The sequence below is a fragment of the Primulina eburnea genome, chromosome 14 (genome assembly GCF_022965805.1).
Source record: "Primulina eburnea isolate SZY01 chromosome 14, ASM2296580v1, whole genome shotgun sequence".
Lineage (NCBI taxonomy): Eukaryota > Viridiplantae > Streptophyta > Magnoliopsida > Lamiales > Gesneriaceae > Primulina > Primulina eburnea.
In genome coordinates, this window is record NC_133114.1 from 27,332,710 (window position 1) to 27,360,159 (window position 27,450).

Consider the following 27,450-nt stretch of genomic DNA (forward strand, 5'->3'; position numbering starts at 1 on the left):
GCGTAAAGAAAGATCGCGAATCTCGGTATATATAAAATAATAGCGACGGTTTTGGCTACAAATGTCGCCATTAGCAACAGTTTTGATTTAACCTGTCGCCAATAGCGACGGTTTTTTAAACCGTCGCCGATGCAAACGTCGGTATATAAACTGTAGCGACCGTTGGTGTATATAAAACCGTAACAACGGGTTTGCGACAACTGTCGCTTGTAGCGACGGTTATGAATTAAACCGTCGTCTCTAGCAAGATCTGCAACGGTTTTTTATAACCGTCGCTAATAACGACGGTCTTATATTTTGTCGCCAAAAGCGACGGTTTGGAGATTAACCGTCGCTTAATTTAAAGCTACAGTTCCTCTCAAAAAATTAAATATTCTTTATACCATGGTTCGCCGGAACGGTTGTGGTGCTTGGAACGATAACTGCTGTTCCAATTTCAATGTTATGTTGCGGGACGGCTGCGGAAAAAAAATTAATAAATTCAAAAAATTGGTAAAAAAGTTTAAATATAAATTACATCATAATAAAAAATAAAATATATGAAGTTATTACAAATTAATATATCAATACAAAATTATTTTACAATAATAGCACAATAAGGAATACACACTAAAAATTATAATATTCCAAAGCTAATACCATGACGAGTGACGTAGAGGAGCGAAATCATTGTTATATTCTTCATCAGTATCTCGTAGATTAAATTGATTTTGATCATTTGAATATTGACGTGATTGTCCATAGGGATATTGATTAGATTGAGATGACGAAAGATCATTGGAATGGGATGACTGATTTTGTAATAGTATTTCGTCACGACGATTATAGTATCAGAATCCACGATACACAGTAGAACTATCGGTTGTACTTGAAGATCTATACTCGGAACCATGACGTCCAACACCGACTTGCCGTGGAACTTTGGAACGCCAATGGTCGTTCCCGTTCCGAGACGGGCGTTCTTGCCGTGACGCGGACGTTATAAATTTTATAAGTCCGGCGAACCATGACTTATATAAATGTTATAAATTTTTTCATAGAAAACTTCTCCAAATATTATTTATAAAAATTATCTCAATCGAAAGCTCTTTTCACTAAACTTGATTATTAAAGTATTATGTGTATCATGGAAAAGATTATAAAATGTTTGCTCATCTAAGAGCAAGAAACTATGATTTATACTCTTTAATATTTTTTTAATATATATAAGAATCATAGCGACAGTTTTTTCAAAAACATCGCCATTAGCGACAGTTTTGAGTTAAACCGTCGTCAATATCAACTGATTCTAACTAAGGGTCGCTGATCAAGATCGACGACGGTTTGCGCACACCCATCGCTAATAGCGACGGTATACTAAAACCGCCGCCTAATATTGCGACGGTCTTGTAATATACCGTCGCACATAGCGACGGGTAAAAACTCGTCTCCTAATATGGCGACAGACTTAAATATAAACATCACCAAAGGCAACGCTGAAAAAACCCGACACAAAAAACGGCGACAGGTTTGTTCGAACAGTCGCAATATTAGCAACGGTTTTTTGATAAACCGTCGCTAGTTTATCACAAAAAATGGCGAAGGTTTGTTCGAACAGTCGCAATATTAGCAACGGTTTTATGAAAATCCGTCACTATATAGGGACGGCTTTTCAAAAACCGTCGCTACTGTCCAACCGTTTTTTTTTGTAGTGGAAGGTGTTAAACAACCTTTGAGGGCTTTCACAAATGTTGAACACGATGGTTTTAGATGGATCAAGAATGACACTGATTTGGTTAAAATTTGCGAGAAGAAGATAAATTTTGGGTCAAATGCACACATACATACATGAATTATTGGTATTAGGAGATATGGAGGGAAATTACTTGTCCTTTTTCCCTCTTTCCTTTAACGAGTTGGACATGTAAATACAATAAAAATTATGAGAAAAATGATTAGGACATTAAGTGACAAAAAAATCAAGGAATCCTTCATTTTCAATCCACATAAGCTTCAGCTATCGCCTAGTCACTTTTTTCTGGCAGAAACTGGCCACCCAAATATAAAATAGACAAAAACAATGAAAAAATAAAATATCATGGATCAGAATAAAAAATTTAAAAGTTAATTGACTAAAACCCAAAAACGATAAAATTATTGGACAAAAAAATTCTTTTTCCCAATTTTAAATTAAGTAAGGGCATGATAATAAATTAATTATGAGCTTGGACTAAAAGTAAAATTAAAGGGTTGTGACCGTAATTATTTCAACCTCAATAGTACGGCAAAATCTTTCACAATGATAAATAATAATTACACATACAGAGTTGATGCCAGAATTGAGAAAGAGTCGAATAATTATAGAATCTAGATCAAAATCTCTTTCATGCAGCACATTGATCATAATGAAACAAGATGTGACTCACTTGCATGCTCACGTGTAGTATATTGACCCGCGAAAAGTAAGATGTAACTCACATGACAGACAAAACTAAACAGAATAACAAATTAAGATCCAATCATGCAGCACGTTAATCAGAAAAAAACAAGAGGTGACTCACAAGCAACTATTTGATCTACATGAACCCAGATGTGATTAATATGACATACATAATATAACAAAACGTCCACAACAAAACCATGTCATGCAACATGTTGACCATATTAAACAAGTTGTGACTCATGCATACTCATTTGCGATACTTTGACTCGCAAAAAATTAGAAGTGACTCACATTACATACATATCAACCAGAATATCACCAAACACGACAAAAATACCAAATTCCAACACATGAGGAAATAATAGAGCACCAATAACAACAATATGCATCTAAATCCATTATTGTAGAGTTTTTGCAAAATGATGTAGAAAGAAGAGTGTATGCACCCGAGACCTTTAGTTTAGTTACAAATACTTAGCAAAATCCCCCAAGTCTCACAATTTAAAACCTAAGTTATCCCATTTCACAATGATTTAGTAAACTCTAACTCAATCATGCTCCAAATTATTTACTTACGAACAAATAATATACATTTCTATGCTTTTCCTATGTATTATAATTATTGAGGGATACTTTTTGAAACTTTCCAATTATAATATTAATATTTTATTAAACATAAGAAATATCTAAACACTTAGCTATAGCATCAATTCAAATATTCAAAATACTAAGATTGTATTTAGATGGATGTATTTGAAATATGTGGAATTCAATTATATTTTTATTGTTAATAATGAAATAATAGATGAAATCATGAATATATATCTTTTTATTTACAAAATTGTTACACAAAGTATAATGAATTTCAAATACAGTAATTATTGAGCGAACTTGGAATTCATCATAACTAATATGAAACATTATATAAATATAAAATATATAAAATTGAAGTTTATGGTCTTTTTTTCTAAAAAATCAAAAATACCTTTAAATATATTTGAAATTTATGAATTTGAAATTTATTAATCAAAACACAACTTAAAGTCATTTTTTCCCTTGACCCAAATGTTAAAGCTTTATTTAAATATCTAAGACTTGATGATTTAATTATTAAAGTTACTCTAAATATACCAAAATTTAGTTATAACTTATTTAAGATTTCCAAACGTAAAATTTGAATTCCAAGAAGATTGTTTTTCTGAAGAATTAACATTTGATCTGTGAGTGTGTCTCATATGAGACCGTCTTACGGATCATAATCTGTGAGACGGGTCAACCCTACCCATATTCACAATAAAAAGTAATACTCTTAGCATAAAAAATAGTACTTTTTCATGGATGATCCAAATAAAAGATCCGTCTCACAAATTCGATCCGTGAGACCGTCTCACACAAGTTTTTGCCTTGATCTTTAACCATCATAACAATTTATATATGAGTAGGTCTCTTGTGAAACGGTTTCATGAGTCTTTATCTGTGAAACGAGCCAACTCTACCGATATTCACAATAAAAAGTAATACTTTTAGCACAAAAAGTAATATTTTGTTCATCGATTACCCAAATAAGAGATTCATGTCACAAAAAACGATCCGTGAAACCGTTTCACGCAAATTTTTACATTTATTTATAGAGTGCCTAAGGTTATCAAACAACCATTAATAAATTATATCGCATCGATCACCAAATTTTAAGATTTCCAAATTCACTTGTTTTCCTCTTTAAAAGATTTGTCTACTCACATCAAGTTTCAAGAATAACACAACAAATAAAAAAAATAATTATGTACCGTGACTACGTTTTAGAGTAATCAAGAAGTCATCAAGGCTGCGTTTGGATTTTAAATCTTTTTGCTTTAAAAAATTCCTCTTTAAGTTGGTTTGTAAATTAAAAGTTGTGGTATTTGTATTTGGATAAATAGATAGAAATCATTTTTTAATATATAATTAATGGAGAAGCTAATTTAGGTCCCGTTTGTATTTAAAAGATCTTTGTTAAAAAAGTGATTTTTAATTGGCTTTTAAAAGTGTTTTTTAAGTAAAAAATTGTTATTTTAGTGTTTGAATAAATAGATAAAATCACTTTTTTAGGTTATTAATTAATTAATAGAGAAGGTTGTTTTGGCGGATTAAGTTAGTAATTAACGAGGATTAGGTAATTAATTAAAGAGAAGCTTTAAAAAACTCCAAATTTGGGTTTTCAAAGATCTAATTCCATCTTAATTAAGTGCTTTTAAAAAACTTAAAAACCAATCCAAACACTTATAAAATTGTAAATGCTCTTTTTAAATTTTTATATTAAAAAAATAACATTTTAAGCAAAAAGCTGCAAAATCCAAACCCACTTTTAAAAAAACTACAAATTTAGACTTTTTGAAAAGATCTAATTTCAGCTTAATTAAAAGCAATAAAAAATCATCCACACACATATCAAACTATAAAAGCAATTTGTTTAAAATAAAAAATACTTTCAAGCAAAACACTTTACATTCCAAACAAACTCTAAAAAGTACAAATAACAAATATCTAATTTCTTTTATTGCTTTGAATATATATTACCAAGGAAAGGGGATTATTATTATTTTTTTCAAATATATTATTTGAAATGAATATATTAATTGGTGCAAAGTTCAAAGAAGTGTGAATTCATAGCAAATTCTACCGACTGAAGCACACAGATGAAACAAATTGAGATCCCTTAAATTATGAAAACGACATTCATCGCATTCGCACTTCAAACTCGGATTTTGGAGGAGAAGAAATCCGAGTGATGAGTCCTTTATCTTGAGTAGAAGAGTAACTTTTCTAGAATTTGATGAATCGGGAGGAAAAAACTTCCTTAGACGTGGAATGAGAAGGTGGAGAACCATATTGGATACTAGCAAAAGATGCGCACGCGTTGCATGTGTTATAATTATTTTTAATTTGATCAAATAATACTAAATCGTTAACACGAAATTTTTTCAATCTAGAAGAGTTGTTCGATTTAAAAGGGAAGTTCTGTTTAGATTTTTTTTTACGTAAAATATGAAGTTATTTGAGGAGGTTTTTAATAGGATAAGAAGGGTAATTATGAAACTAAATATTTTGGTGTCTTCTAAGGTAGTTACTCTAAGGTCTCACACTTAATAATATAATATAGATTAAGAAATATTCGATGCATTGACCCACACAATATTTTTTATAATTCATTTGATTTATATTTAAATGAGTATCAAAATATAATTATAAGAAATAATGAGTAACTACACTATAATTTCGAAATTTGAATTAAAATAATAAATAAAAAGTTAGTTTGTCAAAAACTTAATCATATAAATTATATAAATAAATGGTAAAAATATTACATTTTAAAAAAGAAAGTTGGTGTTTTTAAAAGCAGTTTTTACAGACCTATCAATTATAAGGGTAACTCCAACCCAACTCCAAAATAGAGTATTCTTTCATTATAGAAAATGGATTCTCCTCCATCCCATCTTTATTTGTCTACTCTATTTTAGAGGAATGAATAATAATACTCTAAAAATGGAGGACAACTATTCAAATAGAGGATGAGATGAAAGATACAAATAATTACAGAATTGCCATTATACAAAAAGTGCAATAAACATTTGTGGTTTTATCAAATTTTTGGCCAATTATTTGATAATTTACTTTGTAGTTTTGTCAAATTTTTTGGCAACTTTTTTTAATTTCGAATTTTTTAAATGTTTTTAATTTTAAATAATTTTTTTTTCCATTTTATATTTTATATTTTATATTTTGAATTATATAATTCTGAAAAAATTATTTTAATTGTTTTATTTTTTTGCATTAATTAATTATAATTTACAATTTATAATAGTCACGAAATAGAATTAATGAACAATGTAATGACAAAAAAAATACATAACATAATTTACTACAAACATTTATTATTGATTTAACTTAACTTGATAAACATGCGATATTTGTAGACATAAGAGCACCCACATTGGTGCATTAATGTGTAATTATTAACATCAATTAACATTCATGAACCAATGTAGATATATAGATTATTAATCTTGGCTGTCATGTCAGCATAAAAATTCATTAGTATTAATCTCATTAATTCACTTACATTTTTTTATTAAAAAAGGACAAAAAACCAAACTGCTCTTTTGAGAATATATATATATTATTTATTTATTTATTTTTTTGTTTTGTTCTGAAAAATAAATCATTCCAAAAAAAAATTATTTTATTTAAAAAACCAAATGATTCTTTCATTTAATTTTAAAAAAATTATATATGAAAAAATTATAATTTATTTACTATAAATACTAATCAATTTATACAATTATGTTAAATAATTATAATTTATAAGTTTAAAGAATGATAGCCAAGAGTTCAACTGTTTTTTAATTTTTTTAATAATATTTTAATCAATATTTAAATTAAATTATTTTTAAAATAATAATATTATTTATTTTCAATAACATTTATTGTAAATTTTTAAACAAAATTAGAAAGATATTTAATTGATATAAAATAAAAAAAATGAATAAGTGGATAGTGAGACCCATAAATAATGAAGTTGATATTAAATGAATGTGAGTGTGTATTAATAATGAGAAAATGTTAATATAATGATTATGTGGCTCATGGACCCCATACTTTTTGAAGAGATGGAAGGTTAATAATATAGATTAATGACTACGGATGTGGATGCCCTAATAAAGTAAACAATAAAGAAACACACACGACAATAAATATAAACATATCACCAAAAATAAAAAAAACACACACAACAATAAAAATAAACACATTCTTAGTTCATTGCAATCATCAGACAACACTAGTATGGTTGAAGGTCGGACCCGGATGGTGAAGTTCCTCCGAAGAACTGTCCAAACAGTGTAGAAGTTCCGTCGGGGCCATCCTTCGTCTCCATTCTTTTCTGCCACATTGGAAAGGTTTAAAATTGGTTTTGAAATACTTTTATGCAAAAAAAGTTCGATACAGAGTATGTCTTTCATCAAACGAAATCGAAAATACATCAATTAGATCATTATATGCAAAGACGTTGATTAATGAAATTTACTTTAATTTTTTTCAATCCTTGGACAAATACTTCAAAGATGCATTGCCGTTTATCCTCATATCATCATGTAAGGTCTATTGAAACAAGTGTAGACGTCATATATGAATATGGACGTCCACATTTGGATATACACTTACGCATCATTTGGTAGCATGGATTTAGTAGGTTTGTGTTTTTTTTCTTGCTTATCTAATGTTTGGTACATCTTTAAATAAACCTACCCAATCTACTCTCGAATGGACTACATTGTACTAGCCTGGTAGGGGTGTCAAAATGCGACACGACCCAACACGAAAAAAATCAGGTTCGGGTTGGGTTTTTCGGGTTCGGGTTGGGTGGATTCGGGTTAGTGCCATGTTAGGCAGGTTTCAGGTTGGGTCGGGTTGGGTCGCGGGTTGACCCGCGAACTTTTTTTGAAAATATTACCTATATTTTTATATATTGTATGTTTGAACAAAATTTATTGTATATTTATATGATAAATTTTCATCATTTAATATTTATTTTGCATATTTTTATTTTTTAACAATTTTTTATTTGATTTAGTAAATATACTTTTAATTTTCTACGATTAATCTTTCAAATTTAGTATTTTTAATGGTCAATTTGTGTGTTGTTCTTTAAATCATGTGTCGTTTATGTTTGTCTTGATTTATATTTAGCGAATACACATGTAGTTGTGTTATGTTTAGCGAATTAATTAAGTTTAGTTAAATAATACATTATGAAATTAATTAATTATATATATATATGTGTGTGTATTTGAAAATAAAATAAATTAGAGAAATGAAATATTTGGTAATATTTAAAAGATATGAGTTGAAAATGAAATAAATTAAAGAAATATAGTATTTTTTAATTTTTAAAACAAATGAGTTGAAAATGAAATAAATTAAAGAAATAGAGTATTTGGTAATATTTAGAGAATATGGTTTGTAGAAATTTTTTGAAAATAGTAAATCTTTATTTGAGAGGATAGACGATGAAAAATAGAAGATTTAGATGAAGATCCTAATAAAATAGTTGTCTAGCTCTTGAGATAGTCATCTCCGGTACGACACAAAGTTACCGTCAGCACGGACCAAAGTCTTTATTTTTCGAAGATCATGCTCGAACACAAAATCCCGAACCCAAAAAGGAAATGACACACGGCCAGATGCCTGCCGAGTAGGATGAAATAATCCCCTTCCCTCCCACAGTGCCTTTTGTTTTCAGAGCTTCAAGTTCGAGTGTTGGATTTTTTAAACTTTCTTCTTCCCCTTTAGTTTATTTACAGAATCAACCTTCTGTTGTTTCGTTTGACCCAAATTAGTCTCTTGAATTTTGTGTTTCTATCGAAGAAAAGTAATTTGTTTTTTTGTTTTGTTTCTGTAGTGGTTTCCGGAATCCGAGTATTCAATTTATGCTGTGTGAAAAGGATTAGTCTTTTTGTATTGGCGCTTGTTTTTAGCGTGCGTTATGTTAGATTTCCGTGCTGCTTGTACGAATCGTGTTTTTCATTCATGTGGGGGAATGAGAAATCGATGATTTTAGGGTTTTGAGTGGTGGGTTTCGAATGGGGAGCACGGGCGAAGCTGACAGAAAACGACGTCACTTTAGCTCCATATCACCCACTGCGGCTTCCGCCAAGAAACACACATTTGTGCCCTTATCCGAGGAAAAAAAGGTGCAAAATTGCCTTTTATCTTTTCTTCATTGTTAAAAACTACGATACGTTGAATTGGGTTTTCCAGATTATTGTTCGATTTTGAGTAGTAGGTTACTGACCTGAGTGATATTTGGTGGTTGTCTGATTCGGCTTGTGATTTTGGATTGGTTTTTATCCTTTGTTGGGTTCCTGCGTGTCAACAATTTGAAAATTTTAGCAATGCTGAAATTTAATCAGTTTTATGAGCTTATGTTTATGAATCCTGATTTCATGAGTGCGATTTATGGTTTAACACGTTGTGGATTTGTTTGTTGTACTGGACCAACTTAGTTCAAACTTATCTTGTGATGTATTGTCTCCGAATATTTACCCATTCTTGATGGATGCATGATTATTAAGCCATTGTAGCTAGATTTTCTTGACTTATGGGGGATGTTTAACTTTCTCAGGTAACAATTCTGCTTAATGGAAGGAGAATTTAGCAGGAAATTATGTACAACATGGTGGTCATTTATGAATTTGATCATGATCTCTCTGTTGGCTGCATTTTTTACAGCATAATCAAGTCCTGTTTGGACTTTTATTTTGATATTTATTTCTTTATTGGCGAAGGACCTTTCAATTTTTATTTTCCAATGCTGTAGCTCGATGTGGCAGTGCTTAAATTTCAAAATCAGAAACTCATCCAGAAGTTGGAAACTCAAAAAGATGAGATTACCGGTCTTGCAGACAGATTGGGCTTGTTAAAAGACAAACAAAAGTCTTACGAGAAGACATTAGATGTGGTCAATAATTCGTGGGAAGAGGTATATCGTCGATGATACTGGTTTCCATATAAAATTACCTTACATAGATTGATTCCTGCTGATTTTGAACTGGCTATTTTTATTTGTTACACTTGCTCAAAACTGTTTAACGCATCAAAAGCAAAAATCAGGAAACGGGCTTGGGGAAGGATATCTGGTTCTCTTATTTTCTTGATTCTTTCCGCTCTCTTTGATCGCTGTTCATTCCAACATCAACAGAGATTGTTAAGCATCTTGTCATATTATTGTCAGAAACAGGTTGTATTACAAACATTGACTTAACTATGGATTGAGAAATTAATTAAAGGAAGAAATAAACCAAATAAAGGCATTCAAGTCCAGAAACATAATTGCTTTACTTGCTTCCTTGCTGCTGTTGGCCTGATATCAATCATCACATATAAGTTGAAGCAGCGAAGGGTGGGGGTTGAATGAAACTTCATCAAATTAAACTCCCCTTCTCTCTCTCGTACACTGCTTGCTATGTTTCAGTGGTGTAGATTTCCTGTCATTTACCTTATTTCAAAATTGAAAGTTGGACATGAAATTTTGGTGGCATATGATTTTTCTTTTCTTTGAAATCATGGATCTACTTGTCATGGGTTCTTAGGCATCTTTTGTATAATGAGTGACAAATTTATTTGCGGTTGGCTGCAGTGGAGGGACAAGACTCATGAAACCTTTATCACTGGGTGTATGGTTGGTCAGTAGGTAAAATAAAATAGGGAATTAGGGTCGACAGTGATAATGAAGCAGATGATACTGGTGGAAGAGGTCGTTTATCCATCTTGATTTTTTTTATCAAGGGACGAACTCAATCTGTTTAAAGTCTGAGGTCCTATGAAACATAAATATTCCTGGAAAAAGTGGCATTTGTAAAATTATCACGAGCAATGTAACCAATATTTTGGGAGCAGAAATGTTTGTATATCATAATATCATTTGGCATATACTCAATATTTTCGACATATTGGTGCTAAAATTGTTTCCCTTCTTTGCCAGCTGCTTGGTGATATGGAATCACGCTCTAAAGGTACAATGGTCTTAATGAAACACAGACAAGGTTTTGAAGTAAAAAATACTAATGAAGGTGAGTGAAGCCTCTTGTTAACGAGAAACTCTTCTTTGTTCTTCCTTCCGCCGCACCTTGTAACCCCCATTTTTGGATATTCTGTTATAAAGAAATTTGATAACTGAAAATTAATGAATAGTTTTTGTCATGGCTCTCTAATTGAGAGTGCGAAGTGGGAAAAGACTGCAGCCAATTTGGATTCAAATATCTGTTGTTTGTTCTGTATTTTTTCCAGGTTATGTTTGTAACGGTCTTAGACTTAACTTTTATATCTCTGTTACGATCTTCTGTTATGTTCTTATCAGAGCATAGTTGTGAAAACACTAGCCAATGGGTTGTTTTATTTGCAGTTTAACCTTTTTCATTGCTGTATCGACTTAATAACAAGTTGTGTATTACAGCTTTTTTTATATTTGACAGCCTGAATTATATTTATTGATACATGAACTGTGGTTGCTTGGATGTTCATTTCAACTGTTGTTGCCTGAAATTTCATTTGCTAATAAAATTATATTAATTGCTTGTTAGATGGTGATTCCCCATCAGAAGATGCATTCCTAAGCCGGCTCCTGGAAACAGGTGCGACTGAGAGTTGCTCAACCACTACAATTACGAAGCCAATGGAAGCAGATAGACAAACAGATGGTAAAAAGGCTAAGAGCATACTTCGGAATTTAATAGCTACTTTGGATGACCTAAGTGGTTTGAAGACTTGGTTGTATGCTGCATCTTTTGGGGCAATTTCATCTAGCGGTGAGATTATATGAGAAAAATGCATATAGCCATTAAGTTGTTAAAGTCAATGACCAAGTTTATTATCAGCTTTAAATATGGTTTTGTCTTAAAAAATTATGATTTCCTGTTCCTTTGTTGGTATTTCTTGCCTTCATCTCTCTCTCACACATCTTTTTTCTCTCCCCACGCATTTTAGGACTTGGCCAGAAGCCTATGCCAAGTAATTCTCATGCAAAAGTTAAAAATTTGAGAATTGAAGTCCTCAATCTTCACGTGAAACACAAATCGTTAGCTGGGGAATTGCAGAAGCACCGAGACAATGAGGCAATGAATAAATCTGATCTGAACCGTTTGAGAGGTATTTCTTTTTTAAATGTATTTATTTCTGTATGATTGTTATCAATGAAATGTTTTATACTTTAATATTGATGTCCACTCACTTCAGGTTGCTTTTTAATGTCCTTGGCTCTTGCATAAGCTGTAGATGCCTTCTATGGTCCAGGTCTATGTCATGGATAGTATGCTTTCTTTCTTTTGTAGCTCAGAATATTAACCCTTAAGTAGCTTTAAGAGTACGGTAATTTTGCTGTAGTTTGTGATTTGATGATATCATCAATAATGTTTATTAATAATTTAGAAACAAAAGAATTTCAAAAATCTGTGACTTGTATACATGAACATATTGACCATATATGACAAGTTAGTCCGATGCTAATTCTCTTTGGCTTTGAAATATTTAACCAGTGACTGAAATGTTGTCCCCTATGAAAAGCAAGAGGTTGATTGGATGAATTTACTTATGTTTCCCTTTCTCATTTCTTCTCCTTTTTTTTTTCAATTTTCAATATTGGTTCATCATTTTCTGTTATTTTGGAGGCTATGTTCTAATTTCCCAGTCATGTACTTGTATCTTTATTCCATTCCCAACTCCCATGTACCAAAAAGTGCCAGATTTTGATTTGATTGCAAAAAACTCTTCTTCGAATATGGTGTATTGTTCATCACGGCTAATTTAATCCAGTATAATGCCTTTGCTTACTTGATCACACATTAGTTATCATTTAAATGTTATAGCTTATAGGCGCCAAGTAATCTTTGTATTGTCCCTATTTGGTTAGGCTTAATTTCTGTTGATAAATGTAATAAGAAATACTACAAAAACAAGGGAAAAAGATCATCTATTTGCCATGAATATTTTATAACAATTCCCAGGTTGCCTCCATCTCTGGGGTTTATTTGTGAACCTGAGCATCCCTTTGAAAATTGAAACTACAAATCACATCATCAGGTGACTTGGTACCAGGGTCTAATTCTGCTTGGCGGTCTTCTAGTGGTTAAAGCATAAACCTTACCATCTTACTAACACTCTGATTTAGTAGCACGTGTATGCAAAGAGAGATACATGTAAAAGCGACACGGGAGCTGCTCAGGTCTTGCCATGATAATGAAAATTATAGCACAAGTATCAGGGGAAACTCTTGTGTAAATGAGGGTCTTGGGCCTTTCTCATTTGTGTCCCTTATGAGTGATTTATGTATCAGGCTCCTCTTTCCCAAATTTATTTTCCCCTAATTGTGCTTTTTGTTTTTCTGTGGTTGCCAGTGGAATGTGGTTGCATATTCAGTCTCCTGTTTATAATGTTATTATTTGGTTCTTGTCTGCTAGTATCTTTTTTCTGGCGCCCTCAATTTTTTCTTATATCTGAAATATACTCTCAATTAAATTATCATGATAGTTTGTAATACGTACAAGCCATTGAGATTTTTTGTTTGATTTATGTCTTAAGGAGAGCTAGAAAGTACAATTGCTGACTTGGAAGAAAATAACCGTAAACTGGTAATCCTAAAAGCTGAAAGAGATGTGGCAAAAGAAACGTTTTCCCCAGTCCTGAATCGAGGAAATAAACAGCTCACTAGCGAGAGAGTGAGGGACAGACAAAGAGATTTGCATGACATGGAATCCTCATTGAAGGAACTGTTGGTAGTTACTTGCATTTTGATATCTTATGATAATTATATTTCTGGGTACATGACTGATTAAGTTTATTTATTGACAAGGATCAATCTTCGTCTCGTCTGCACAATCTCAAGCGGCTCCACGAAGATCGGTTGGATATATTGAGGCAGTTGTCAATTTTGCAGGTCATTATTATAGTTTCTCCTTTTTTTTGCCTGGTTTTTCTTCTCACTTCTATAATAATTTTCATTTTAAATGAAACATTTGACAGAGCAATCCAAAGAATTTGAAGTTTATTTGCTCATCGCAAGCATATCTCTTACTGAAAGATCAACTGGTAAAGGCCAAGGATGATGTAGTGCAATATCAGGCTCTCTATGAGAAACTTCAGGTTGTAACTGGTTGATGGTTTCATTTGACCTTCCTTTTTAGTCAGTCCAGAGTTTTTAGTAGATATACTGATTCTCCCTTTCAAATCAAGGTTGAGAAAGATACAGTTTTCGGGCGTGAAAGGGAGAATCACGTGAAAAGTGAATTGATTGATGTTCTTCATCAATCGTCAGCCATGGCTGATTCCAGAATAAGTGACATGGAAACAGAGATACAGAGATGCATCAAAGGGAAAACTGAAATGGAGACCAAGCTGGAAGATGCATTAAAAGAGCCTGGTATATGAAGTTGATTTTATCCTTACTCAGTGCGTCCTTTCACTTCTTCCCTGCTAGTTATGTGCCAAATTGTTATTATTATTGTTTTAAAAAAATTTAGGTAGGAAAGAAGTCATTGCATCATTTAAAGCATTGGTTTCTTCGTTTCCCGAGAAAATGGGGAACATGCAGAATCAGTTAATGAAACATAAGGAGGCTGCTTCAGATGTTCATCGTTTGCGAGCTAATGTCCAATCCCTTACAATTATTCTTGATCGCAAGGTAAAGTCTTTTACAGGATGTCACTATCACCTTTTGGGCTGGCCTTTTCTTCCCCAATTATTTCCAATATTACTTTTCCATAAATATATGCAGGTTAAGGATTTGGAAAATTGTACTGCTAGATCAGCTCAACGAAATACTGAAATACAGAAGTTGAAAGCTGTGGTATGAGTTGTTACTTTTTGTTGAATAAGCATAAGGAGGAGAGATAAATATTGTTGCATTGGATCAATTTGACTAACGACACTTAGTATTGGAATAAAGTTAAAAAAAGAATTTATGTATCATCCTGGGCTTGTATTTTGTTTTCTGGTGAATATTTCTATGCTACCATGCTTTAGTAAGAATGCATTTAGAGCTCCATTGACCTTTTACTTACTGTCTCGTATATAATGTGGCATATATGTTGAAATGGTGCAAGCTCAGTATGGCTCCATCTGCGAGGTCTAATAATATCCTCGAATTAGTTTAAAAATTGAAGAGTTGGATTAAAAACTTCTAAATTTATTTGTTCTTGGTTCAGATCCATGATTTAGAGATAAGTGAGTTGGACTTGAAGCTTTTTGTGGAAATGTATGGAAACGAGTCAACTGATTCAAGGTTAGCATTCCTCAGTGCTATTTTTAAGCGAATTTAATTGGAATATGCTCAGCTCTTCTTAATTCACTGCTGGGAGGACTGTTGTTATTCAAAATACTTGGCAATATCTGCCGACTTATGTAATAATAGATCTTTGTCATGGCGTGTTATTATTATTTTAAATATCGAACTGTGGCAAACCCACGTATAAACTTATTTCATGCAACGGTTTGTGAGTTACTGCTAAGTGAAATACCCCCCCCCCCCCTCTCCCTTTTTTGGAGGTGCGAACAGTGATGCTATCTAAACTCTGAGGAATGATTGTTTCAAAGTCAAAGAAGCATGTTCATTTGAATGTTAATCATGCAAACCTTGTGATAAATCTGGGAGGAAGTTCAGTACCTGATGAGTTAATCTGTTAACATATTGGGTTTTGACTAATCCCATGTGACTAACATACAATGACGTGCTTCATGGTAATAGAGTTGAGTCAGTTGACAGGCAATTCATGATTTTACTGGTGTGTGAGTGGTTCCCCCTTCTTATGTGTCTCTAATTGTGTTGATGGAAATATACACCGTTTCCAATTTTTTGCAGTCAGCTGGCTGTGGTTTTTGACTGATACATGTAGTGTTACCAATGTGGTTGTAAAGGATCTCGAGATGTGCTGTTTATGCATTTTTATCATTGAACGCCCTTGGTATCTGCTTTTCCAGCCTTCTTACTTGCTAGTTTCTTTTCTAAGAGGTTAGTTGGGGGATTCAGAAACTTCGATTTCATGTTCATTAATTATGATCTAAATAACTCTTTCTCTTGTTTACTCCTAGAAATTTATCAAGTTCTTTGAGAATGTTTAAAACAGTGTTGTTGAATGAAACACTTTTTTGAAATGTTTATTTTACTGGCAAGTAATCGAACATAGAGAAGAGTGTTTGAGATCATGTTTCTAGAGTTGTTTGAGTTGGTTTTAATAGAATATCTCCTTGATTTACAAATCATATTCAATGTTTGTGCTTTTAACCATGGCTTGTCTTCAGGGAAGTTACTGAAGCTAGGAACTCTGAGATCAAGGCGTGGGCTCGAGTTCAGAGTTTGAAATCTTCTCTTGATGAACACAATTTAGAGTTGCGAGTTAAAGTTGCAATTGAAGCTGAGGCCAAAGCACAGCAACGATTAGCTGCCTCAGAAACCGAGATTGCGGACCTAAGGCAGAATTTAGATGCCTCTAAAAGGTTTGTTCTTGTCTTTATAATGTTCGCTCAAGAATCTACCCGGATACCCCATCTTTTAGTTTGCTTATTTTAATCTTCTAATAACTTGGTATGGCTTCATAAGAAGTTGATAGGTTTCGTCATTTTTTTATGATTAGGTTCTTCATTTTAGAAGTAGCAGTATTTGCTTTAAGTTGTTTTCCGTTAACCTCAGGACGAAATCAGACCCTTTTTTGTTGGATCTAATTCTTGGAATTGAGGAACATAAGTTTAAGACATGATGATTTTCTTGTCATATTGCACCTTCTTGTAATTTTGTTGTATTTCTATTACTGCAGGTTGACGTATTTGTTTGATTGATGCTTTCTGGTTTAGAGTAGACACAACATGAATGTAGGATTTAGAAATGTCTAAAGGGCATGGACTAGCTGTATTTGAATTGGCCCTAGATATTAATCTTCTCTCTTCGGACAATTGCCTGACATCGGTCAACTGTCTAACCTGTGAATTACTAAATTCCAACCATGTTACTTTGGGATAACATGTCAAATGTAGGTTGGAAATCAAAGATCATAACAAATATGAAAATTAGAGAGAAAGGCTGACATCGGTTTTTATTTGTTATGAGATAAAAAGACGAGTTTAACAAAATCATAACAAATATGAATATTAAATACTTCGGACAATTGCCTGACATCGGTTTTTATTTGTTATGAGTTTACTCCTAGAGAATTTGTCACAATAAAAACCGCAAGTTCTAATAAATTGGGGCCAGTGACTTTGGTTGCAAGGGATAGTGGAAGCAAGAAGAGAGAGTTATATTTTGATTAGGGAACAAATGGCTAACAATTTTTTTTTTTGAAAGGAAACATAATTTTATTAAAATATTACGGATTACATTAGCGGATAAGCAATCCGCGAACTAATGAAATATTACAATATTACACCACTGTTGCAACAAACAAACATATTTCCAGTCCCGAATCAAATCCGAGATTGTAAGATGTTTGTATTCTGGCAATACTATCGATCAGCTTGCAACCCTGAATTTGATTTTTTCCTAAACTTCTTCTAGAGACTCCGACTTTTCTTCGAATATTCTTGTGTTTTGTTCCAACCATAACGACCAAAACGTGCACTGAACAATCATAGACCAATATCTCGAGTGTCTTCTCCCTGCTTGCCAGCTTGGTTCAATTACGAGCATATCTTTTGCCTTCTTCGGGAATATCCACAGACATCCAATTTCTTGTAACACCTTTAGCCAAATGGCTAACTATAGCTTACAGGACGGTCGCAAAGTACACATCTGTTATGAGCCCAAGTCCATTGGGCCTAGGTGCTAATGTAAATGAAAAGCCCAAGATTAGATGTGTGTATTCTAGAAAAGTGAAGGGAGAAAACACCTGAGCGAGGATATAAAATGTAAGAGGGGTGGGTAGTATGGACATTCAGATATCACTTGTTGAGTGAGTTATACTCTGGGTGGTTTCATATTTCAGTTCAATACAATATTCCATTTCTTTGTGATTGATCTTTTCCTTCCATATTGTATTGCATATTGTTATTGTGAGTCATAACATTGGTCCAACTTGCCGGATTCGAGGATGAGAGGAAAGGAATGTCCAGCATTCGATCGGAAGCTAAGCGTGAAGTGATGGAAAAATCTGTTACTGGTTTGCTAGACAACATGTTGCAAGTCCAGGGTAGATTGGATAAAATAGATAAGTCAAAGGAAAGTTTGGAATTGAGAAAGATGATGGAGCAGATAATGAAGTATCAGATGGGGATGGCAGCAGAGAGCAATAAAAATGATTACCAACAACATGAAGGTTCTGGGTTTAAGGACAAGGGAGCGGGTGATGGAGAGACGGGTGTAGGTGGGCAGGAAGAAGTGCATGGAGAGGTAAAACAAGCATTGAGGAGGATTGAGTTACCTGGGTTTGATGGAGAGGATCCAATGGGCTGACTGGGTAGGATTGAGCGATACTTTGAAATACATGGTACGCCGTTCGGATTCAGGCTCAAACTAGCTCACATCTGTGTGCAAGGATCCGTTGTGCATTGGTGTCGATGGGCAAATATGAGAATCCATAACTTGAATTGGGATAGATTTTCTGAGGAATTATTAAGCGGTACAGTTGGTATGATGCCAATCCCTTTCACTTAATGGGATTGCTGAAGCAGGGGCAGCAAACGATCGATTCATATGTTGAACAATTTGAGATGTTAATCGCTCAAATCGGTGATGTGCCTGAAGACCAGAGCCTCGGTTATTTTCCAAGTGGGTTACGGGAAGAAATATGATGGAGAATGATCGTCTATAGTCCGCGCTCAGTGGATTGAGCAATTACGTTAGCAAGAGGATTGGAGATGGAGTTGTACGGGAAGATGTTGGATCGGGGAAGAGCTAAATCCAATTTGGGCTTGGGTTAGGAGCAGAAGGATGGGACAAATTTGGGCGGGCCAAATCAGCCCCATTTTATGAAGGGACCACCACGAATTTAGCCTACTCACAACTAATAACGTGAAGGGAGTCACTCTGGGTGATTTTTCGCATAGCAAGCAGTCTACACCAATTTCTTATGGCGAGTCGCGGGTTAATTCGGTCGGAGGAGGGGTGTAATGATCGGAACATCGGGGATAGGGTTCCGATTCCAAGGAATAAGAATGGCAGTATTATACCTCACCAGGAATTCTTACACAAATGAGAATAAGGCTTATATATATAATGCGGAGAGCCCTCTCACCTTATGCACTGATGCGCCAACAAAAATTTGAGGGTAAGGATTTGGCAGAAGTAGATGGGGTAGGTGAGGAGTTAGATTCAGCAGATATACATGAAGAAATAGCGCATGCCAACGGTGAAGCGGAGGGAGAGTGGAAACATCTAATACAGAATATAATACTTTGGAGTTGCCTTTTTATTCAGTAAATGGGATTAATCAACCGAAGGTGAAGGCAATAATGGGCGGGGAGAGGTAGTTGCGATGGTGGATAGTGGAGCAATCCACAATTTTGTTTCTAAAAGCTTGATTGCAGGATTGTTTGTTGTCGATGGGAGTGTGCATTTTGGAGTGTCTCGGTGATGGTTGTCGCATTTCATGTGAAGGTGTGTAAAAACTTGGAAGTGGATTTGGGGCAGTGCCAGATTCAAAGTGAGGGATATTTGTTTGAGATGGGGTAATAGATTTGATTTTCGGGGTTGATGGGCTTCAAACGTTAGGGGATGAATGAAATTTAGCTGCAACTCGCAGATGGTGATTCTACTGGGAGATCCATCCCTTAGTAGATCACTAGTATCCTTGAAGTCAATTGGTAAAATTAGTGAAGTAGAATTTTTGGGGGCATTATTGTTGAAGTGGAGTAACAGTGAGGGAGTTGAACAACAGGCTGGGACAGAAAGCATGAAGAGGAGATTAATAGCCTCTTTATTAAATATGAAGGGGTATTTCAAGGTTCACATGGGTTACCCCAGAGTGGGAGTAAGGATCATGCTATAATTATTAAAAATGGACTTGGCCCAGTGTCGGTGCAGCCATATCCTTATTCTTATCATCAAAAGGACGAGATTGAACACATGGTAATGGAGATGTTCAAATCTTGTGTGATTCAGGCGGGTAGCCCATATTCAAGCCAGGTTATACCAGTTAAAAAGGATGGCGGATGGTATTTTTGTGTCGATTGCAGGGTCATAAACGACGTCACAATTTCTGATAATTACCCGATTCCTGTGGTCGAAGAGTTATTTGATTGAGTTGCATGGGTCTAAACATTTTTCTAATGCTGGATCTTGGATCTGGATATCACGAGATTCGTGTCAAGACTGATGATATACAAAAACCAGCATTCAGGACACGTGCGGGGCATTACAAGTTCCTTGTCATGCCGTTTGGACTAAAAAACGCTCCAGCTATTCCAAATGACGATGAATGAGGTGGTGTATGGGCGGAAACAACCTAATGTAATTAGGTTTCTGCCAGGGGACAGTTATGGCATCAGTCTCGCTGGTCTTAATCGATAGAGATGAACTTCTAAGGCAGCTCAAGTATAATCCGATCGAGCTCAGCAACATATGATTAAGTATGCTAATACAAATCACTGGGAGGTGTCATTCCAGGAAGGGGATATGGTGTTCTTAAAGTTGCGCCCTCGTCGTCAAAATTCTATCTGTGCCAGGGTGTTTCAGAAGCTAGCAGCTAGATTTTGGACTTTTTAAGGTCATCAAGAAAGTGGGACAGGCTGCTTATCTTTTGCAATTGCCTGAGGAGTAGAATATTTTGGGTAGCAGAACTAAACAGATAAAAGGGAAGCATTGCAAGCAGCTTCTTGTGCATTGGAAAGGAAGAACTGAAGAGGATGCTGCTTGGGAAAGCATAGACGATGTCACATTTTCGCCTGGGGGACTAGGCGAGTTTTGAAGCGGCAGGAAATGTTATGATACCAAGTTAGACATGGCCACGGTTTGGGTTTGACCAGGACACGGACCGTGGTCAACGTGCCGATTAACCGGGTCTGACCCGTAACCGTGACCGTAACCATGACCGCCCATATGCAGGCCGGCTACGGTTTTCGGACCTAAAACCCGTTGACCCGGCGGGTGGGTAGTATGGGCATTCAGATGCTGCTAGTTCAGTGAGTTAGTAGCATTCTGTTAGGGACAGAGAGACCACACAGAACTATTATACTCTAGTTTCATATTTCAGTTCAATACATTATTCCCTTTCTTTGTGATTGAACTTCCTTCCACATTTGAATTGCATATTGTTGTCATAACATCATTTTATTTTTCGATGTATGATTACTGAATGTGGTTGGTGCAATAAACATACATTTTTTGCTCTTGAGAATTAGTAAATATTCTTCATCGAAAATTTTTGTTTGCTGACTAATCTTGTAGTTTTTCTTCTCTGAGATTTCAGGGAAAAATCAAGACTTTCTGATGTCCTAAAATCCAAACACGAAGAAACTGAGACCTATCTTTCCGAGATAGAGGTTTCTGTTCTAGAAGCTTCTCTAAATATTTGTTCACTTTGACGCAAACAGCGCAACATGATTCTCTGATTATGTTAACTTTTATTGTGACAGACAATCGGGCAAGCATATGATGACATGCAGACTCAAAACCAACAGCTTTTGCAGCAAATCACTGAGAGAGATGACTATAATGTGAAGGTAATCACTTACTCGGTCTTCCTAATTTAGCTCGATCTCTAGAGACCAACCTCTAATTGTTGATGCAACTACATGAGATAAAAGTTATAGGAGGACATTTATTACATTACAGTTATTATTAAATAGATTCTCCTAATGAGTTGTTTTGTCTTTGCTATTGCTTTTGAGAAACTTAAACTCATTCAAATGTTTGTCTTTTGAGAATTATTCAACAACTAGATAAATCATTCAAATGTTTGGCTTTTAAGTACTATTCAACAACTGAGATTTTTGTAGTGTGTGCATTATGTTATGCCATTCCAGACCCAGTGGGTCAGTTTGACTAACATTTTTTTCCTCTGGTTTGATGGTATTGCAGCTTAGAGTGTTTACCTTGTATTGATAGGCACAACACATTTATGAGTAGTTTCTTTAACATAATACTTATTGGAAGATTCATCTGGCCATTTTTGCTCCTGCATCAGCTTGGTTTGGAAGGTGTTCAGGCAAGACAAACAAAGTCTGCTCTGCTCATGGAGAAGCAAAGATTGGAGAAAGCCGTACAACAGACCAAGACAACTATAGATTTTTATGACTTAAAAGCTGGTAGAATTGAAGATCAGGTAATATAAGTTTCTTATGTAGTACTGAACGTGATTTACTTTGTTCAGACAACAAAACTCTAAGATTTTCCACTGCAGTTGAAAGCCCAATCAGATCAAATTCAGAGACTAACTGAAGATAGAGTCCGAAATGCTACCAACTTAGAAAATATCCAAAAGAAACTGTTAGACACGAGAAAATCATCTCAGCAGCTGGTGGAAACGCTTGAAGGAGCACAATCTAGAGTTGATGGGAGTCGAGTATGTCTTGCCGAGCTGCAGATAGAACTAGAGAAAGAAAGGTTTGGTGTTCTTTAATAACCTTTTCCATTTTATGCCAAAACTTTTTCATTTCCAGCTTCATGAAGTGTTCTATTGGTTAGGTTTGAGAGGAAAAGAGTTGAAGAAGACATAGAAGCTCTGAGGATTAAAGTTAAACATCTGAAGTTGCAACCAGGCTCCTCGATATCTGAAAAGCTTCAGCAGGAACTTAGGGAATACATGGATATACTGAAGTGCGGCATTTGCCTTGATCGGAGAAAAGAGGTATGGCTTTTATATCTTCCAACATGTTTTACTGTAGTCGTGGATGAAATAAACATCCAAGAAACTGAATGTTTAAAGTGTTTTCCAAGGTTTTCTGTACAGTTTTCTGCCAATTTTGGGTCTGCAAACATGGAACTTTCCAAAACTTTCATACTATGTTTGAGATCCAACAGATCTCAGCATAAATTTGTTTGATTAAAAATTTATTCAATATATGTTAATACTATTTTTATATAATTGAAAATGAATTTATTATTATACTTTATGTATTACTCGAAGTTTTAACAAAAGTGGTTCCTGAATTTAATTATTTTATAATCGAAATATGAAAAGAATCGAAATCTTTCAAACAACAAACTCAAGTTATAGCTCGACCCAGCTAACTTTGCACCCTTATATTTCTTTTCCTTCTATTTTTGTTTTTTAAAAAACTCTTATCCTTCTATTTGGTTTATGAACAAATGGGTGAATCTAGCCTTTCAAATTTTCAATGTAACCAGCTGCCCCTGTATTTCACATGCAAAGCTTATAAGCAAAAATGTAAACTTTGCATGAGTTTAAGTTTTAACATCAGAATGATAATGTGGTGCTCTGTCCGAAATTTATCATGGATGAGAAAATGGTTGTGGCCGACATGGTTGAATGTAATTCGTTTATGTAGAACTAGCCCATCATCCCTTTTGCGTTGACGATTTTTTTTTTGCCCTCGATTATTGACACATTTTGCTCAATTTCTTCCATATGAGCAGGTTGTTATAACAAAATGCTATCATCTGTTCTGTAATCCTTGTCTGCAAAGAATTATTGAAACTCGTCACCGCAAGTGTCCAGTATGTGCTGCAAGTTTTGGGGCGAACGACGTCAAACCTGTATACATCTGATCAGAAATTCTTGATTCACTATCATTGATTCCAAGTACCATGTTCACGTAACCGTATAGCTGTCCATTTGCTTCCACCCAAGAACAGATATTCCTGTCTCAAGGTTGCAAATCAACCCAGAATTGCCGATTTTTTTCTTAAAGAAAATTTCTGCATTTTTATATACATCACCTTGGTAATGATTAGTATTATAGATGCAATATGTCGTAGATTATGGGTCGTTGTATAAGTTGGAAAGTTCGTGTTTGATATATTCATAGGCAGCTCGCCGAAGGTACAGTAGTTTTAGCAAGGATTAGAGAGCTTTGTTCAAGTATGTTTTCACATTCTTGATGCATTCATTGTACAGATTGTGTTTCTACGCTCTTCATTTTTGTTGTTTCTGTAAAAGAAAGTAATGTTCGGAAAATGCTAACGTAGTACAATATTTATCTACGTATAATATATAATTCATATATCATAATTCTTTCCTCATAACACAAACAATGTATAAATCTATTGCTATTTATTAAACTTAAGTAAGAGACTACTTTTGGTACGCCGTTGACACCCCAAAAATCTATTCCAAGTTTGCCCATTTTCTACTTAATGCAGTCTAATTTTTAATTAATAAATGTTTAGACTTAATTACCCCTAAACAAATATATTTACATGGAATTATAAAAGGAAAAATGAAAACAAAGCCTGGCCCGGCTAGATGAATTTTGGTCGGGCGAGATGGTTCTTGATCGGGTTAGATGAACCATGGCTGGACGAGAGGACTCTGGCCAGGTGAGAGGAACCCTGGTCGGGTGAGAAGACCTTGGTCGGGCTAGATGAATCTTGGCCGGATAGCCTGAACCTTGGCTAATTGATGATGTCCTGGTCCTGCTTTTGGTCCTCTCTTCCTGTCCGAGTCCGATGATGACCATGTCCTTTTTAGGACATCACCATGCATGGATATCTCATATTTGTGTTTCATTATGGTATGTCGAATTTAATGTTGATTGATTTTTATTTAATTGATTTGATTTAGTTTCTCTCTGTCTTTTTTTTTCTCACAAATTTTGTTGCATGCAGATCGGAGAAGGTTCTCTTTCAGATCTGGACATTAGGAAGGACCTCCTGAGTTTATGGAAGTCGGTATCAGTTGTGGGGAAGAAGCAATATATTTTACTTCGAGCCAGTTTCAAAATGGCAAAAATTCATAGTAAGCTTTAATGAAGTGAAATGTTTTTAATTAATCATGTGTATTTTAATTCACCCCATTGATTTGGATGGTGGTTTTAAGCATGTTTGGACCTTGATAAAATGTGCAGACAACATATTTGTCATGAACTTTTACACTTGACCATATTTGATGGATTGCCTTTTCAACTTCAGTTACTCATGGAGCAACCGAATATGCCTTACCGGGTTCGGGTTATTATTAGAGAGTCGATTTGAACAAGTATAACTTCACCTGATTTTAAACATGGTGCACTTTTGGCAGTATTATAGAGTTAACCATGTCCGAGTTAACGTTGTTGAGACATTTTATACAACGTTAAAACCCACATGTACATGAAAATTTCAAATAACAATTCACGAGTTTCATTAATAATCGTAATTTTTTTTTTCCCATTTTTAGTCAACACCCTCTTTGGATAAATTGATAATCTTCGAATATGGATCACTTTTTTTTCTCTAAAGATTAATTAGCAATGGACGACATGAGTGTTGACATTTTTGTGGAAATTGAGTATTTCTCCAAATTATAGATTTTCAATTCTGGGAGTTTGATCAAGTGTTGTGGTATAATATGCATTCGAATGCTCTGTTAATTGCTTTTTTTTCCCCAGTAGGTTCAACTTGAAGATTTCATGTATACTCCGATAGTATATTCTTGAATACAAGTTGTTTGTATAGCTTTGGATTCATTGAAATGATTGTATTTTTAAATACTGAATATGAATATTATTTGTGCATGCAAGGGTGGTAATTTCATGACAATGTTTCAATGATTCTTTATTTTTTTTTACCGACGAATCTGCGATCGCCATTTTTTGTACGCTCCGTGTAAATATTCGGGCTAACAGTAGCCTGTAAACCATGTTGATCAAGTAAACCTACATTAAACAAGTTTTGTGTGATAGAATCAAACTCAGAAGACAAAAGGTAACAAGGTTTCGAACCCATGACTTCTCGAAACAGTTCGATCAAACTCCTACCATCTCAGGTATCTTTTTTTATGTTAAATGATTTTTTACTTCCCATGTCATGATGCAAAATGCAACATATATTATTTTGTAATAATTACAAAATATAATATATTACTTCATGTTTTGTTGATTTTGTAAATTATCATGATTAAATCGATTATTCCATAAATTTTGTTATTATAAATATATAAATCGTGATATTTTAAAAGGGAAACAAATATTATGGGGTTATTCATATAAGGTGTGTGTTTCTTCCCCTAATATACAATTAGAGTGGATCTCATGTGAGACCGTCTCACGGATCCTAATCTGTGAGACGAGTCAACCTTACCCATATTCACAATAAAAATTAATACTCTTAGCATAAAAAATAATATTTTTTCGCAGTGTTCTCCAAACCGGACCGGACCGGCCGGTCGGACCGGTTCAACCGCGAACCGGCCTCCAGACCGGTCCGGATATAAGTAAAAGCCGGAAACCGGTTAAACCGGAAAAAACCGGTTAAAAACCCGGTTAAACCGGAAAAAAACCGGAAGCAGTCGGTTCCAAGCAGTGTTTTACTATTTTATGTATTATATAAAATAAATAAAATATTAATTTTATTGATCCGGTTCGACCGTTCGATGGAACCGGTTGAACCATTTTTTAAGGCTTGACCGGTTTGATTAACGGTCCGGTTATAAAAACACTGCTTTTTCATGGATAACCCAAATAAGAGATCCGTCTCACAAATACGTCTCGTGAGACCGTCTCACACAAGTTTTTGCCATACAATTATTGTTCAAATCTATATTCATTTAATTTTCTTTCCAACATTTTTTTATCTAATTAAAACATTCATTAAACAAGAAGAAATCTCTTTATAAAATTTATTTTTTCAATAATTTTCTTAATCAAATTAAAAACACATCAAAACTAAATATATTGGACGATGGGAGTATTAAATTTTGTGTTTGGATAATTTAATAATAATTTAAAAGGCGTGACGTTTCATCTACCAGACATCAAGCTTTCATATTACTGTGATAAGGTCCACGTGCCTGATGATTCAAAATTATTATTAATGAGTTTGTTTAATACTTATTGCTCCAAACTTCTTCTATTTATTTTCCAAAAATAAAATAAATAAATTATGAGTCGACTTTTTTTTTTTTTCATTTTTTTAGTATGTGTGAAAAAATAAACAAACCTATAATTTTTTTCTAAAACTGCTTTCAAAACATTTGATATTATATAAAAAAAATCAATTTATTTCAGAAGAAGATATGTTATGTATAAATTTCATCCTAGTATGTATCAGTAGCAAGTAGTAAATGAATAAACCATCGTACCAAAATAATGAAAAATATAATATGATATCACGAGATTTTGTTATGGCAAAAATTTGTGTGAGACGGTCTCAAACAACGTATTCGTGAGACGAGTTTCTTATTTGGACTTTCCATGAAAAAGTATTACTTTTATGTTAAGAGTATTACTTTTTATTGTAAATATGGGTAGGGTTGACCCGTCTCACAGATAAGATCCATGAGACGATCTCACATGATACCCACTCTTTTGTTATTATCTTATAACATTTTATATTAAATATAATTTATCATGAGATTTTGATAAATGAAAATTTTGTATTTGATTCTTTACATTATAAAAATTGTTGTACAAATAAT

The 27,450-nt window shown here is 34.0% G+C and overlaps 1 protein-coding gene across 1 annotated transcript; it reads left to right on the top strand.

Moving 5' to 3' along the window:
• Positions 1-8,531: 8,531 nt before the first annotated feature.
• LOC140812472 (E3 ubiquitin-protein ligase BRE1-like 1) lies at positions 8,532-24,012 on the top strand. The gene is made up of 20 exons (XM_073170738.1): positions 8,532-8,682; positions 9,018-9,150; positions 9,777-9,938; positions 10,941-11,028; positions 11,539-11,763; positions 11,942-12,103; positions 13,532-13,725; positions 13,803-13,886; positions 13,973-14,092; positions 14,183-14,369; positions 14,470-14,630; positions 14,724-14,795; positions 15,154-15,230; positions 16,247-16,441; positions 21,343-21,415; positions 21,509-21,595; positions 22,060-22,197; positions 22,276-22,478; positions 22,560-22,722; positions 23,472-24,012. The coding sequence occupies exons 2-20, from the start codon at positions 9,040-9,042 to the stop codon at positions 23,601-23,603; spliced, it is 2,634 nt and encodes an 877-aa protein (XP_073026839.1). The 5' UTR covers positions 8,532-8,682; positions 9,018-9,039; the 3' UTR covers positions 23,604-24,012.
• The last annotated feature ends 3,438 nt before the right edge of the window (positions 24,013-27,450 follow it).